The 13,118-nt window shown below is 41.8% G+C and overlaps 1 protein-coding gene across 3 annotated transcripts in view; it reads left to right on the top strand.

Moving 5' to 3' along the window:
• mtcl2 (microtubule crosslinking factor 2) overlaps nt 1-11,537 on the top strand; it is a 137,785-nt gene extending 126,248 nt beyond the window's left edge. For all 3 annotated transcript variants that reach the window (XM_060937930.1, XM_060937929.1, XM_060937928.1), the window contains exons 11-14: nt 1,146-1,406; nt 3,232-3,290; nt 3,404-4,862; nt 9,897-11,537. In XM_060937930.1, coding sequence (XP_060793913.1) covers nt 1,146-1,406; nt 3,232-3,290; nt 3,404-4,862; nt 9,897-10,049 — 1,932 coding nt within the window. In that variant the 3' untranslated portion in view covers nt 10,050-11,537. The remainder of the gene's footprint in view (nt 1-1,145; nt 1,407-3,231; nt 3,291-3,403; nt 4,863-9,896) is intronic.
• Nucleotides 11,538-13,118: the final 1,581 nt, after the last annotated feature.

Below are 13,118 nucleotides of genomic sequence, written 5' to 3'. Positions count from 1 at the left end.
TTAATGTCAATTAAATGCTTAGATTATATTGATATTGCAAACAAAGAATTTTATTGTCTGCTGTCTACATCTGGTGTCACTGATCAATGAACAAATTTCTGTTGCGCTGAAATCCTTCAATGCCCTTCTCCAAATTACCCTGCGCAAGTTAAACATTTCTATGCCACAGCATGTGTGTGGCACAACTTGTAGCCCATTATAAAAGCGAGTGCCAAGCATCTCAGCAGTGCTGACAATGTGGCATTGTTCCACCAGCTGTTCTGCTGCTCCACCCTGCGTCTGGCTCTTTCCCATAGTTCCGAGTAAAGCACAGGTTTTGGAACAAGGGGTTTTGGTTTGGAATAAAGAAAGCTCATTAGGCTTTGTTTGCCATTGTGACAAATGGGGAATATGACCTGACTCGAAACACGTAATCATCGCACGAATTGCCAGGTTCCTTTTGGACTTTATATGGCAGATACATGCTGGAGTTTGTGACTAATGATCTTCCCAGAAGGCCTGGGTTTTAATAACATAAACTGCATCAGATAAAATGTGTGAGTAGCAGCTTTTGCTTTGATGCTCAGCTTGATAGTGTAATAGAGAAACCACAAAAAAAAGGATTGGAGACAAATAAATGCTCGGCTTTCTGAATATCTGCATTTAATTAAGTTAGATTGTGAAGTAAATTTTCTGTTTCCCCCTTCAATAAAGGATCGCAAGCAGACACCAAGACCTGATGAGAGAGATAGGTTGATTTTATTAAAGAAGCTTCATGAATATATCAGAAACACTCTCTCTGCCCGAGCCACACTCTGTCTGCGTGCACAAAAAACAAAACACTTTCACTCTCTGGTTTCTCACAACAAAAAGGTCTTTCTCGAAACATTTAATCCATAACAGATAAGAATGGCACCGTGGGCACACATCGTTTTTCTCCATCAGGCAGAGGATTACACATATTCTGAAATAATAAGAATTTTAAGAACCATTCTACAATTAATTTTAAGTAATATTTCTATCTGGTGTGTGTTTTGTTGTCCATACTTTCAGTGGATGGTTCTTCTGTCAACAAATAACTATACACTGGTTTGTACTTTTCTCACCGTCATGTTGTCACCATGGTTACTGTTCAATCCTCATCTGTCTCGCCGTACTCTTTCCAGCTGGAGGGGAAGGCAGGGAAGATGTCTGCAGCTGGTACTGACATGGATCCTCCAGATCTGAAGGGGGCTCTGAAGAGGGAGCGTGAGGAGCACCAGCACCTGCTGGCAGACTCATATGCTGCACTGATGGATGTGACCAAGCAGCTACAGATAAGCGAGAGAAACTGGAGCCGGGAGAAGCTGGAGCTTCTGGAGCATTTTAATCAGGAGAGGAACCAGTGGGAGCAGAGGCTCCATGATGCCCAAAGCAAGGGCACACAGGTCAGAGGTCACACTCGTCACTGATCCTAAGTGTTAATCTATACGGCTTCATTAGGATGCCTTAAATAAATGCCTTCTTTGTCTGAACATGTATCATATATTCTCTTACTTGAAAGTAGACGCCCTTTCGAGTTCATAAAATCGGTGAAATCTAGTTCCCTCTGAAATTTGGTCATTGTGATAAATGTTTATTTCTGTAATATCTTAAAAAAAACAACCCAGGCCATTCTGTGGCTGGGAAGTTATTTAATTTGAGGGGATTCCCGAGCAAATAATGTGCACGAAATCACTCGCTTTGCACAGTCAAGCAGACAGAGGAAGTCCGTGTGCGTATGCGCAGGTTTACCTTGACCGTGCACTGACAGTTACATCATTCTGCCGCTAAACAAACAGCTGATCACACCGAGGTGTTCTCTGACCGGCGATATTTATTAGTTTGGTCCTGCGTTTCCTTTCCTTCACAGCTTAACGTCTTTTCTTCTCGCTTTCCGTTACTGTAGTTGGTCTTTCACATTTTCATTCACACGCTCACATCCTTCATTTTTCTCTCCTGTTTCAAATTTGTATCCCACAATGCCTTGCGCAAACGGGGAAAGCCCACCGTGTATTGTATGACGTAGTATCTTGTATTGCGTCATGGTGAAGCAGGAAAAAATAGCAGAGGATTTAAGGCCACGTGGCCCTAAATTGTTCAATTAAAAAAAAAAAAATTAAAAAGCTAATAAAATTGGAAGTCTGTGATTCAAACTCAGTAGCTTTCGGTCCACTAAACAAAAATAATTGGGTGTCAGGGAAAATTATTTTCATGACCTACACTTGAAAAATCTGAAAAGCAGTATAGCTTTAATTACTCTCCTTGATTTTATTTATCAGGATTTCTAACAGGACGGCACGGTGGTGTAGTGGTTAGCGCTGTCGCCTCACAGCAAGAAGGTCCTGGGTTCGAGCCCCGGGGCCGGCGAGGGCCTTTCTGTGTGGAGTTTGCATGTTCTCCCTGTGTCCGTGTGGGTTTCCTCCGGGTGCTCCGGTTTCCCCCACAGTCCAAAGACATGCAGGTTAGGTTAACTGGTGACTCTAAATTGACCGTAGGTGTGAATGGTTGTCTGTGTCTATGTGTCAGCCCTGTGATGACCTGGCGACTTGTCCAGGGTGTACCCCGCCTTTCGCCCGTAGTCAGCTGGGATAGGCTCCAGCTTGCCTGCGACCCTGTAGAACAGGATGAAGCGGCTAGAGATAATGAGATGAGATGAGGATTTCTAACAAGGTTTGTGAACTTATTTTAAAAGTTGTAAGTGCATCATGAGGTTATGATGTTTAATACTATGTTGTGCTTATCATGCCTCTTACCCAACTTTCTTCACACATTTCCTGTTTTGGTATGTATACTTTCATCACAATCGGTAGATATTACATTATCGTCAAACACTTCCAAAGATTACTCACAGATTGTTGTACTGTTGCATTCTTTCTTTGTGACTATGTGGGGGGTCATGTGGCTTCTTGCTGCCAGTGGTAATACCGGAAATGTAGAAAAACATTGTTTTTATGGTGTCTGCCCAGAATTGCTTCCATGAGAACAAACAGCCATTGGTTCTTTCAATTTTTTTATGCCATGTGTCTAGCTAGCTTCCTTTGAATTTCTTTGAGACAAGCTATGGAAAGATTAACAAACACTCACCCACGTCTTAAGGAAATTAGTTATTTTGTGCTCCCTCATGATTCTCATGTAGAAATCTACTTATTTATTCAGTAAGAGAGTACCCAGTGAGGTAGAGATAGAAAAAGCCTGATCTGTATATGACTGACAAAATATGTTCATTTTTAGTCTCTCAGTGGCAAGGGAGTATCCACAGATGCAACCGCAAATGAAACAACCTTGCAGAGGTAATTTTTTATAATTTGTGACCCTGTGATAAATCACAATTCTAAAGTAATTTTCAGGATCAGATTTTCATGTTTCCTGTCTTTGTCTGTTCAAACCGGTTATTTCTCTGCAGAACCCAACCAATTTCCTCCTTGTCAGACCTTGAGAATTTGCTGGATGTCGCTTCTTTCCTTCCAGACCATGAGGCCAATGGAATCACTGAGGGGAAGGCTGGGAAGCACCAGTTTAATAACCTTGTAACCCGCACAGACCTGAGTGACCTCAACCAGAAGAACTGGAAGTATCTGAGTAGCGAGTCAGCTTCTCTGGAGAAGGCGGAGCCATTTAAAACCTGGGACTGCCCCAGCACAAGTTTTCCAGAGCTACAGCGGAGTGTGGCGCATGTGCAAAGGAGTTACACTGCTCCAGACAAAACAGGTATCCGAATATACTACAGCCCTCCAGCTGTCAGGAGGATGGAAAGGAAGGTCAAGGATCTGAGCGTAAATGATACCCAGCTGGGACTCAAGAGGTTCGGTGCAACTAACTCGGACCAAGCGGTACTGCCTCCAGCGACACAATCTTCATCTTCACACTTGTCATCCTCATATGAGCAGTGGCTAAGCTCACTATCCCAGCAGCACAGGGACCTACTGGAGGGCAGGACGGGCAGCTCCGAGGCCCTCCATACCCTTGAGATTTCTGCGAATCTGAGCGACGACATGAAGGAGATGACTAATTGTGTGCGGCAGGCCATTCGTTCTAGCTCTCTTGAGAGGAAATGCAGCAAAGATGCAGGAAGTCAGACTGTGGGCTTCACCAGCACAGGAACACAGACGGCCAAGTTTGTCAGTGTGGGCCTGCAGACAGAGAGTCCGGCCTCCTCAAGCTCCCGAGGGGCAGGATTTCACGGGAAGGTGTGGTCTCCACGCCCATCCACCTCACTTACTTCAGCACGATCACGCCAAATTTCATCGTCACTGGAGAAGGTGCACAGCCGCATTGACCGACCCTGCTGCTCACCAAAATATGGCTCACCCAAGCTCACACGAAGGGTCTCTGCTTCATCCTCATCCTCCAAGCTGGAGACATCATCCACCTCCTCAAGAGACCGCAGCATGTGGAATCTGCCAAACCGTAGCATTGCCCAGAGCGGATCTGCATGGGCTCGGTCCACCACGACCCGTGACAGTCCCGTACTCAGTGGCCTCAACGATGGTCTGTCCAGCCTCTTCAGCGTTGTAGAGCACACTTCCAGCATGGAGTCACTGTGGAGGGGTGATACATGCCCTGGAAGGCAAGCTGCCGGCAAGCCCTCTTGCCCCAGTGTCGGCATTAGCCTTGGTGACCCTGGCACTCAGAAGTACGGCATTGTGCAGGAGTTCTTTCAAAACGTATGTGGACGGACATTATCAGGAGAGAAGACTGGAGTCATAGATGAGCCCAAGCCTGAATGTCTCACTGGTGCTCTGATGGGAACAGACAGTGTCACCAAGATCGTCAATAAGAGGTTCATGAGACAGACACTCCGGGATGATGTCGTGGCAGTAGTCAGTGGGAAGGAGTCAAATGCAAGCGCTAGTAGCCCAGAGGTGAGGGTTGACGAAACAAAGTAGGATTTCACCACGTCTATCAATAAATAAGTAAAAATCTGAACTCTACTGTGAAATTATGATCATAAAGCCATGGTAATTTTACTCACAATGCTTAGCCATTTGATTGAAATTATCACTAGTTTAGGGCCATACTAAGGGCCATATTCCATTTCAAAAGATACTAAATCAACGTCAGGACATTTAATAGTTATTCCACGAAATCGAGCAATACATGAGCTGATAGCTGACGAGGCGCGTATACTTTCATTCCTTTTTTTTTTGTATTTTTTGGGGTTTTGTTTTTGAGTAGAGTTTTTATTTCGTGCTCAGTTTGTTCAGCAAAATGCTCCACCATTATTTTCTTCTTCAGGTTTTTTTTTTGGCATTGGCAAACCAACTTAAAGGTGCATTATTGCCACCAACTGGGCTGGAGTGTGGAACAGGCAATATTGGAGGGGGGACCTATATCCGTTTAGCCATTTCTGTTTCTTTTAAGTACTTGATAAAGTGATATCTGACTTTATGTGCTCCGCCATTTTGTTTTTCCTCTACTCACGGTATACGAGCTGATATTCTAGTAGTAGAGTAGCCAATCAGAGCGCACGATTGCTCATATCCAGTGAATGTGGGTAGAATAATTGCTATTATTAACTTTCAAAAGCATTTATGGTACATATGTTTTGGTTAATTGATGCTGTCCACTAAAGAAAACATGTCCATGCTTTAATGGATAAACTGACCAAGGACTGATACAGTTACAGCTCAGTTTATGTTGGTGTGGTTCATAATTTATCGTAAGAATCAGCTGGCCATACAGTGGGCCTCATCAATCTTTCAGCAAAGTTGTATATAAATGTTTGCGTAAGTCAACCAAAACAGAAATTTTCCACGGGACTCACAAATTTCGGAAACACTGATTTTCTTCATACTCACACGCGTTTATTACTCGCCTGTAAAGCGCCTTCCTGACACAGCTCATTTACATCTAGTGATGCCCATAAAAAAAAAGAAAAAATTCAATTGCACAGACAGCTCCGAGCAAGAAATGAACAGTGGGAGTAAAGACTGAAAGACGGAAGTGGAAGTGATTTTGACTCCCTTCAATGGCAATTAAAATCTGTAATAATAGATCTCATCTCATTATCTGTAGCCGCTTTATCCTGTTCTACAGGGTCGCAGGCAAGCTGGAGCCTATCCCAGCTGACTACGGGCGAAAGGCGGGGTACACCCTGGACAAGTCGCCAGGTCATCACAGGGCTGACACATAGTCACAGACAACCATTCACATTCACATTCACACCTACGGTCAATTTAGAGTCACCAGTTAACCTAACCTGCATGTCTTTGGACTGCGGGGGAAACCAGAGCACCCGGAGGAAACCCACGCGGACACGGGGAGAACATGCAAACTCCGCACAGAAAGACCCTCGCCAGCCACGGGGCTCGAACCCGGACCTTCTTGCTGTGAGGCGACGGTGATGTAGTGGTTAGCGCTGTCGCCTCACAGCAAGAAGGTCCGGGTTCGAGCCCCGTGGCCAGCAAGGGCCTTTCTGTGCGGAGTTTGCATGTTCTCCCCGTGTCCGCGTGGGGTTCCTCCGGGTGCTCCGGTTTCCCCCACAGTCCAAAGACATGCAGGTTAGGTTAACTGGTGACTCTAAATTGACCGTAGGTGTGAATGTGAGTGTGAATGGTTGTCTGTGTCTATGTGTCAGCCCTGTGATGACCTGGCGACTTGTCCAGGGTGTACCCCGCCTTTCGCCCGTAGTCAGCTGGGATAGGCTCCAGCTTGCCTGCGACCCTGTAGAAGGATAAAGCGGCTACAGATAATGAGATGAGAATGAGATAAGTGAACACTAAATCTTCTATCAGCTGAGGCATTTGTCCATGTCTAATAGTTCTGCACAGACAGACAGACCCGTCTTCAGTTTATACTGTGGCATTTCTCATGTCATAATTGAATGATTAGTTTTATTTGACTTAATTTATGGGTTTGTGTTGCTTTATTTATTTTTTATATTCTTTAATTAATGCCAATAACACAAAAGTCTGCTTTTCACAAAATGTTCTCGATGGGATTCTTAGTCCCTGACCCAGTGAACTAGCATGAGGATGTGTTTTGGATAGAGACTCCAGAGCTCTTCTAGAAGTCGCTCTGGATAAGAGCCTCTGCTAAATGCTGTAAACGTAATACTAATAAGCAATTAAACTCAGCAGTATATGCCATATATTAAAGTGCAGTAATCCATGCAAATTATATAATTTGAAGTGGATCAAGTCAAGGCTTATCATTAGTTTGTCTTCATATGCGTAAACTTACACGTCAGGAGGACATGTAGGACATTTTTCCAAATTTACTGGATTTTCATGAATTCCAACTTTCTTGTGTAAATTCGTATCCAGCTTTATACATGAGGCTCAGTGTTTCATGCAGAGGTGGAGTGTAACGAAGTACATTTACTTGAGTACTGTACTTAAGTACACTGAGTATCTGTACTTGAGTATTATTTTTTTGGAAACTTATGACTTTAACTTCACTACATTTGAAAGACAAATATCGTACTTTTCACTCCACTACATTTCTGTCAAGGTCCTCATTGCTTGTTACTATGAAGCAGCTTTGAAAGTGAACGTTTGTGTCTTTTTTCTAAAATGTGATTGGTTTTTTCGCAAGTGACACTGAGACAGCTGATCAGTAATCACTAGGGTCAAGTCACGTCCATAGACTGTATAAAAATCAAGTTCAGTGATTTCTCAGCAACATTAATTGAACATGATCAGTTGATGGCAGAATGGAAGGAGGCAGGTCTTCTGGGGAATGCACGCACCCATGGCCCATGAACCCATGTTTCAGTTTTCTGAAAGGATTAAAGATTCGTTTCGTTTTAAATGTTTTCTTTCTTTTCCTAAAACAAACCACATCACAGCCTACAAAACTCGCCATCCAACCTGCGGAAGCATATTGAGGTGTGTAAACAAGAGAAAGCTTGCAACGAAGTTGTCTGTGCTTTTAGAGCTAGCGATAATGTTGCAATAGCTATGCAGTCTGGTTAGTCAAATGACTTTCTATGGATTTGCCCGCCAAGTTGCCGTAGCCTTGTCCACAGCTAACGTTAACACATAGCTAATTAACTTGGATACTGTTAGTTAGCATGTAAAAACGGAGTTACACTAACATGAATAACATTAACTTATCTGAACTCCTTTCAGAAATATGTTTTAGCATAATTTTGCCAAATAAACAGAATGTAGAAATCTTTCTTTTCTAGTAGCATTAGCAACCCAATATGATTTTGAGTTTGAAAAGAGTTTGCTAGCATGTCAGGTGGAGTTTCACTGACTAGCTAGCTTAACATTAAACCACCATGACGGCACAGCATGCGTTCATTTTCTGAATTCACATTTCTGTCTTTGGTAACGGCGTTAGGTTTTGTAAGCGTTGTGGCAATAATACAGCAATGCATTGACAGAAAATGTACTTTTAATACTTAAGTATTTTTAAAAGCAAGTACTTCAGTAAAAATTTGACTGGACAACTTTCACTTGTATCGGAGTAACATTTAACCAGTGGGATCTGTACTTTGACTTAAGTAATGAAGTTGGGTACTCTGTCCACCTCTGGTTTAGTGTATATTTAAATTACATTATATTGCATAAATACTGTGATTATAATATTATAATCACAGTATTTATGCAATATAATGTAATTTAAATATAGTAAATATGTTATACTAAATATATTAGTTTATACTAAATATATTATTTAAATATACTAAATATATTATAATAAACTGTCAGACATTGGCTCCTGGTCAGAGTGGATATCACACAAAATAAGTACTTACATTCAGGGTCAGGATCACATGAAACTGATGCATGCCCTTGATTTTGCTAAATTCTGCTCTATATTGTCACGTAGCACACAACTGTCCAATGTGCACAATGTTGGTATTAACTCCTCACGAGAGTGTTTAACTGCTTTCTGCCTAATGTTATTTCCAGTATCTATAAGAGTTAATTAACAGTTATTCCACGAAATCGAGTCGTACATGAGCTGACAGCTGTAAGCCATGTACAGCAAGATTGAGTGGAATAACTGCTTTATTCTATCCACAGTCACTGGATTTTGAGAAACAGAGCTTTTTATTTTTTGCAAATTCGATAAATAAAAACTTTGTACAAAACATCCGACATAATAATTTCCGCTTGGAATGTAAACAAACCGGCGAAATGACAGTAGCAATTTGTGAAAAATATGATAATTCTTGGGGAAAAAAAGATACGTTCTTATCATCAAATACTTTTATTCCATACTTTACTTTTTTTTTGTATTTTTGGGGGTTTTGTTTTCGAGGAGAGTTTTTATTTCGTCCTCGGTTGGTTCAGCAATACGCGCCGCCATTTTGGTTTTCCTCTGCTCACGGTATATGAGCTGATATCCTAGTAGTAGAGTAGCCAGTCAGAGCATGCAATTACTCATATCCAGTGAATGTGAATAGAATAATTAATGATATTCACTGGACTGCTATAAGAGGGGAAAACATATTTAATGAGGTGTAATCAAGGGTCATTAATTAAACTTTCCTGCCAGCGGTGGTGCATGGGCTTTCTGAGTTTGACAGAGTTGATATGGAGAAATAATGAACAAAGAATATTAAACCCAAAGAAATGTTTTACTGAATGAGTTTTACTAAATGTCATATCAATAGTTCAGCTTGTACACTTACTATAGCTTCAACAAATACCGTACATGCTTCAGGCAAGAGCAGGGCCCAGCGGAAAATAGTGTTGTGGTCGCTTCTGCGAGAAAATGGGCTACATCTGCAAACCTCATTTGTGTCTGTAGTTTACAACTTTTAAAGGAGCTGTATTGAATGTCACTGTAGTAAATGTTAGTGGAAGTATGGGCTAGACCAGCTGAATAATGAATTGGTTCCGCAAACGGTTAACGCCTCCTCTGAATTTGGAGCAAAGTTTGTTCTAGGAGCCAATGAGTAGAATTCAGTGTTAATTTGTTTGCTAATTTCTTCCTAGGATTCATCTTGTGACTGCAAATCACAGTCCCTCGCCTCTTGTTTCGCTCGCTCCTCCCGCTCCACTGTTCGCCACACCCACAGCCAGTGCAAGCACCGCATACAGGAGACCGCCTTGGGAAATGACGAGAGACTGGATGCCAGCAACGAGTGATGGAGAAGAGGGCACGGCTTCTATCACTGCTTTAAGACCAACATGCAGATACTGCCTCACACATAAATGCACTGCCGGGTAGAAACTTGCAAATAAACAAACACAAAAAGCCACAGTAGAATACATGTCTGGACATTTCTGAGCCTGCGATTAGCACAAGGGTTGATGCCAAGGAATCTCACCAATATTCGCCAGCATGACCTCCCTTTTAAGGTCACCATTCTGTATCCAACCACCTCAACTCCGCGGTCTTAATGAACTGGTCTTTGGCCAAACATGAGGGATCAATCTTCTGTGAATAATAGGGGTTGATATGCAGAGGAACAAGTAGAATGAAATCATAGAATTAAGTTAAAACCTGACAGTGATTTGTTGTGAATTAGACTGCTCAAATCCCAGTTGGATTTAATGGATTTACAAAATTAGTTTTAAAGATTTAGATAATAAAGCCCTTGAACAGACATCTACAGCTTTTATTTTCATCACAAACAAAAATGGCTCCGTGGTTTAAATCTCACAGTTTCGTTCATCTTGTTGCACTGGGGAGCTTCTTTAAAAGCATTATTTTTGTGATTGCTTTATTACTGTAAAATGACGATAATATGTGTGACAGACTGAAAATGTCTTTTCAGAAAACATCATGTTCATTTCCGTGTTTATGTTGGACCATTAGATTAGAAAAGGCACTGCTTCGCCAGGATTTTCTACGATGACATTTATAAAATGGATGTAGTCGGAAGCTGACGTGACGCGTGTATCTAACTCCTCATTGTGCTTACCTGAGAACGTCATCGTATAAGACGTCTCTTCTACCCATCCATTCATTCTCACAAACCTTGAGTCCTAGAATTTGTCAATCAACATTAACGTTTATGAAGCCATGACAGGAGTTTATTACTGCCACGTGTACATGTTAGCCAAATGTACATTTTTGGTATTAGACACACTATTTTCCAACGTTCAGCTATGTATTTACTGTATAATTGTCTAAGGTTAGAATGGTGCTATACAAATTGAAATCTATCATATTTTATGTGATTTGAAGAGCAGTGACATTTCAGCCTTTAGCTGAATGCGCGTGACTGCAAGTGATAAAATATTTAATATTTCGTATTTAATATAGTTGACTGGTAGATGATGCAGTCAGCATTAAACACTGTATGGGGTGTAGAATGAGAACCTTGAAAACATGCAGACTATAACTCAGATGTTATAGGAGCTCTTTCTATACACCCACACACTTTTGCGCTATCCCACGACTTATTCACATGTACACGTGCACACACACACACACACTCTAAATGGCAAGCCATGATGATCAGGCTCCTTTGTATGTGTCAGCCACTTTCTGCCTCAGCTCTTGAATAAATAGGGCATTAATGCTGAACCACATTTCTTCACTGCCATTGATTATGGTACTCTCCACAGCGTCAGCCATAAAATGTAATTACCAGTCTGTCAAGACTTCAATACAGCTCTTGTCTTATACCTCTTGCTGCTACCTCCTTCCTGCATTTTCAGTCTTACTACTCCAAATTCATTCCTTTTTTATTTCGAAGGTCTCAAGTGTGCCTTTGTATGTTAAAGAATTTAAGATGCTTCATCCAGTCTTAGTCAGTGAGGAGCCGCATGCAGTGGGAGCACTGATCAGATTTGCAGTGGACTCAGTAAACACCCACATTTCATTCTTACCTTAAAGCCGAATATAAGCTCCAAAATCTAATGTGGTAACAGCCATGATGCTCTGAACAATTTCCCAACAGTGAGCTACTCCGGGGCGGCACAGTGGTGTCGTGGTTAGCACTGTCGCCTCACAGCAAGAAGGTCCTGGGTTCGAGCCCAGCGGCTGGTGAGGGCCTTTCTGTGTGGAGTTTGCATGTTCTCCCCGTGTCTGCGTGGGTTTCCTCCGGGTGCTCCTGTTTCCCCCACAGTCCAAAGACATGCAGGTTAGGTTAACTGGTGACTCTAAATTGACCGTAGGTGTGAATGTGAGTGTGAATGGTTGTCTGTGTCTGCGTGTCAGCCCTGCGATAACCTGGCGACTTGTCCAGGGTGTACCCCGCCTTTCACCCGTAGTCAGCTGGGATAGGCTCCAGCTTGCCTGCGACCCTGTAGAACAGGATAAGCGGCTACAGATAATGGATAGATGGATGAACTACTCCGATTTTGGTCACTGACCATTTGGTTATAACGAAATCACAATCGCAGGCACAAGACACTACAAGGTGTATTGTGTAGGTTGTTCGAGCTTGGTCTAAATGATCCCTGAAAATGCACATAGACTCACTCTTAGGGGGAGGACTAAAGCTACCATACAGACCCATTGTCAAATCTGAACTCCAGCCAAGTGCTTTAAAGCCTTATCTACAGACGGCTTCTAAACAAATCTAACAGAACAACTTCCACAAGTGTAGTTTGAGTAAATAACCTTCAAACAATTACTCAAATTATCCTTGCGCAATATAAATACAGGTTCTTGGTTCATAAGGTCAAAGGAACTGATTCATCTCATAAACAAGCCCTTATTCATCTTCCCGTATCGTTCCCAATCCACCTCCCATCACATCCAGCAATATCGAAACGACATAGTAGCTTAATACCATTTGCTAAATTATTGAGAATGCTTGTATATTTTGGGTTTTTTTCATCTTTTTTTAAAACTTTTATTAAAGAAAATTAGTGAGTAAAACACTTTAATATTGTAACCTTAAACATACTGTACATATACAATTTCTACTCTTTCTATCTTAGTTTAGAAAAACTCCGGAATGTCTCTGCTGAAGTGGCTTGACCTTCAGAGCTCATATCCTGCCCTTGAAGAAAATAAGAACTTCTTTTTTTGTGTGAATAGCTCTATTCTGGGGTAGAGAATATGCCATAATAAAACTCGCTGAAATTGTTTTTGTCTGGGGAAGGATTGGCTTTGGTTGTTGCCTCAAATAAAACTTTCCTGTTTGTTAAAATTCACAAATAAATGTTGAAAAAAAAAGTCTCCATTTCAGTGCCTTTTTAAAAATCTTATGTTTTACTCCTAGCATAAGAAGGGTAGCTTTTCGGTAAGGGAGTTAC

This window comes from Neoarius graeffei, chromosome 13 (genome assembly GCF_027579695.1).
Source record: "Neoarius graeffei isolate fNeoGra1 chromosome 13, fNeoGra1.pri, whole genome shotgun sequence".
NCBI classification, from domain to species: domain Eukaryota; kingdom Metazoa; phylum Chordata; class Actinopteri; order Siluriformes; family Ariidae; genus Neoarius; species Neoarius graeffei.
The sequence above is the reverse complement of the archived record's forward strand: the minus strand, read 5'-3'. Positions and strand labels throughout refer to the sequence as shown.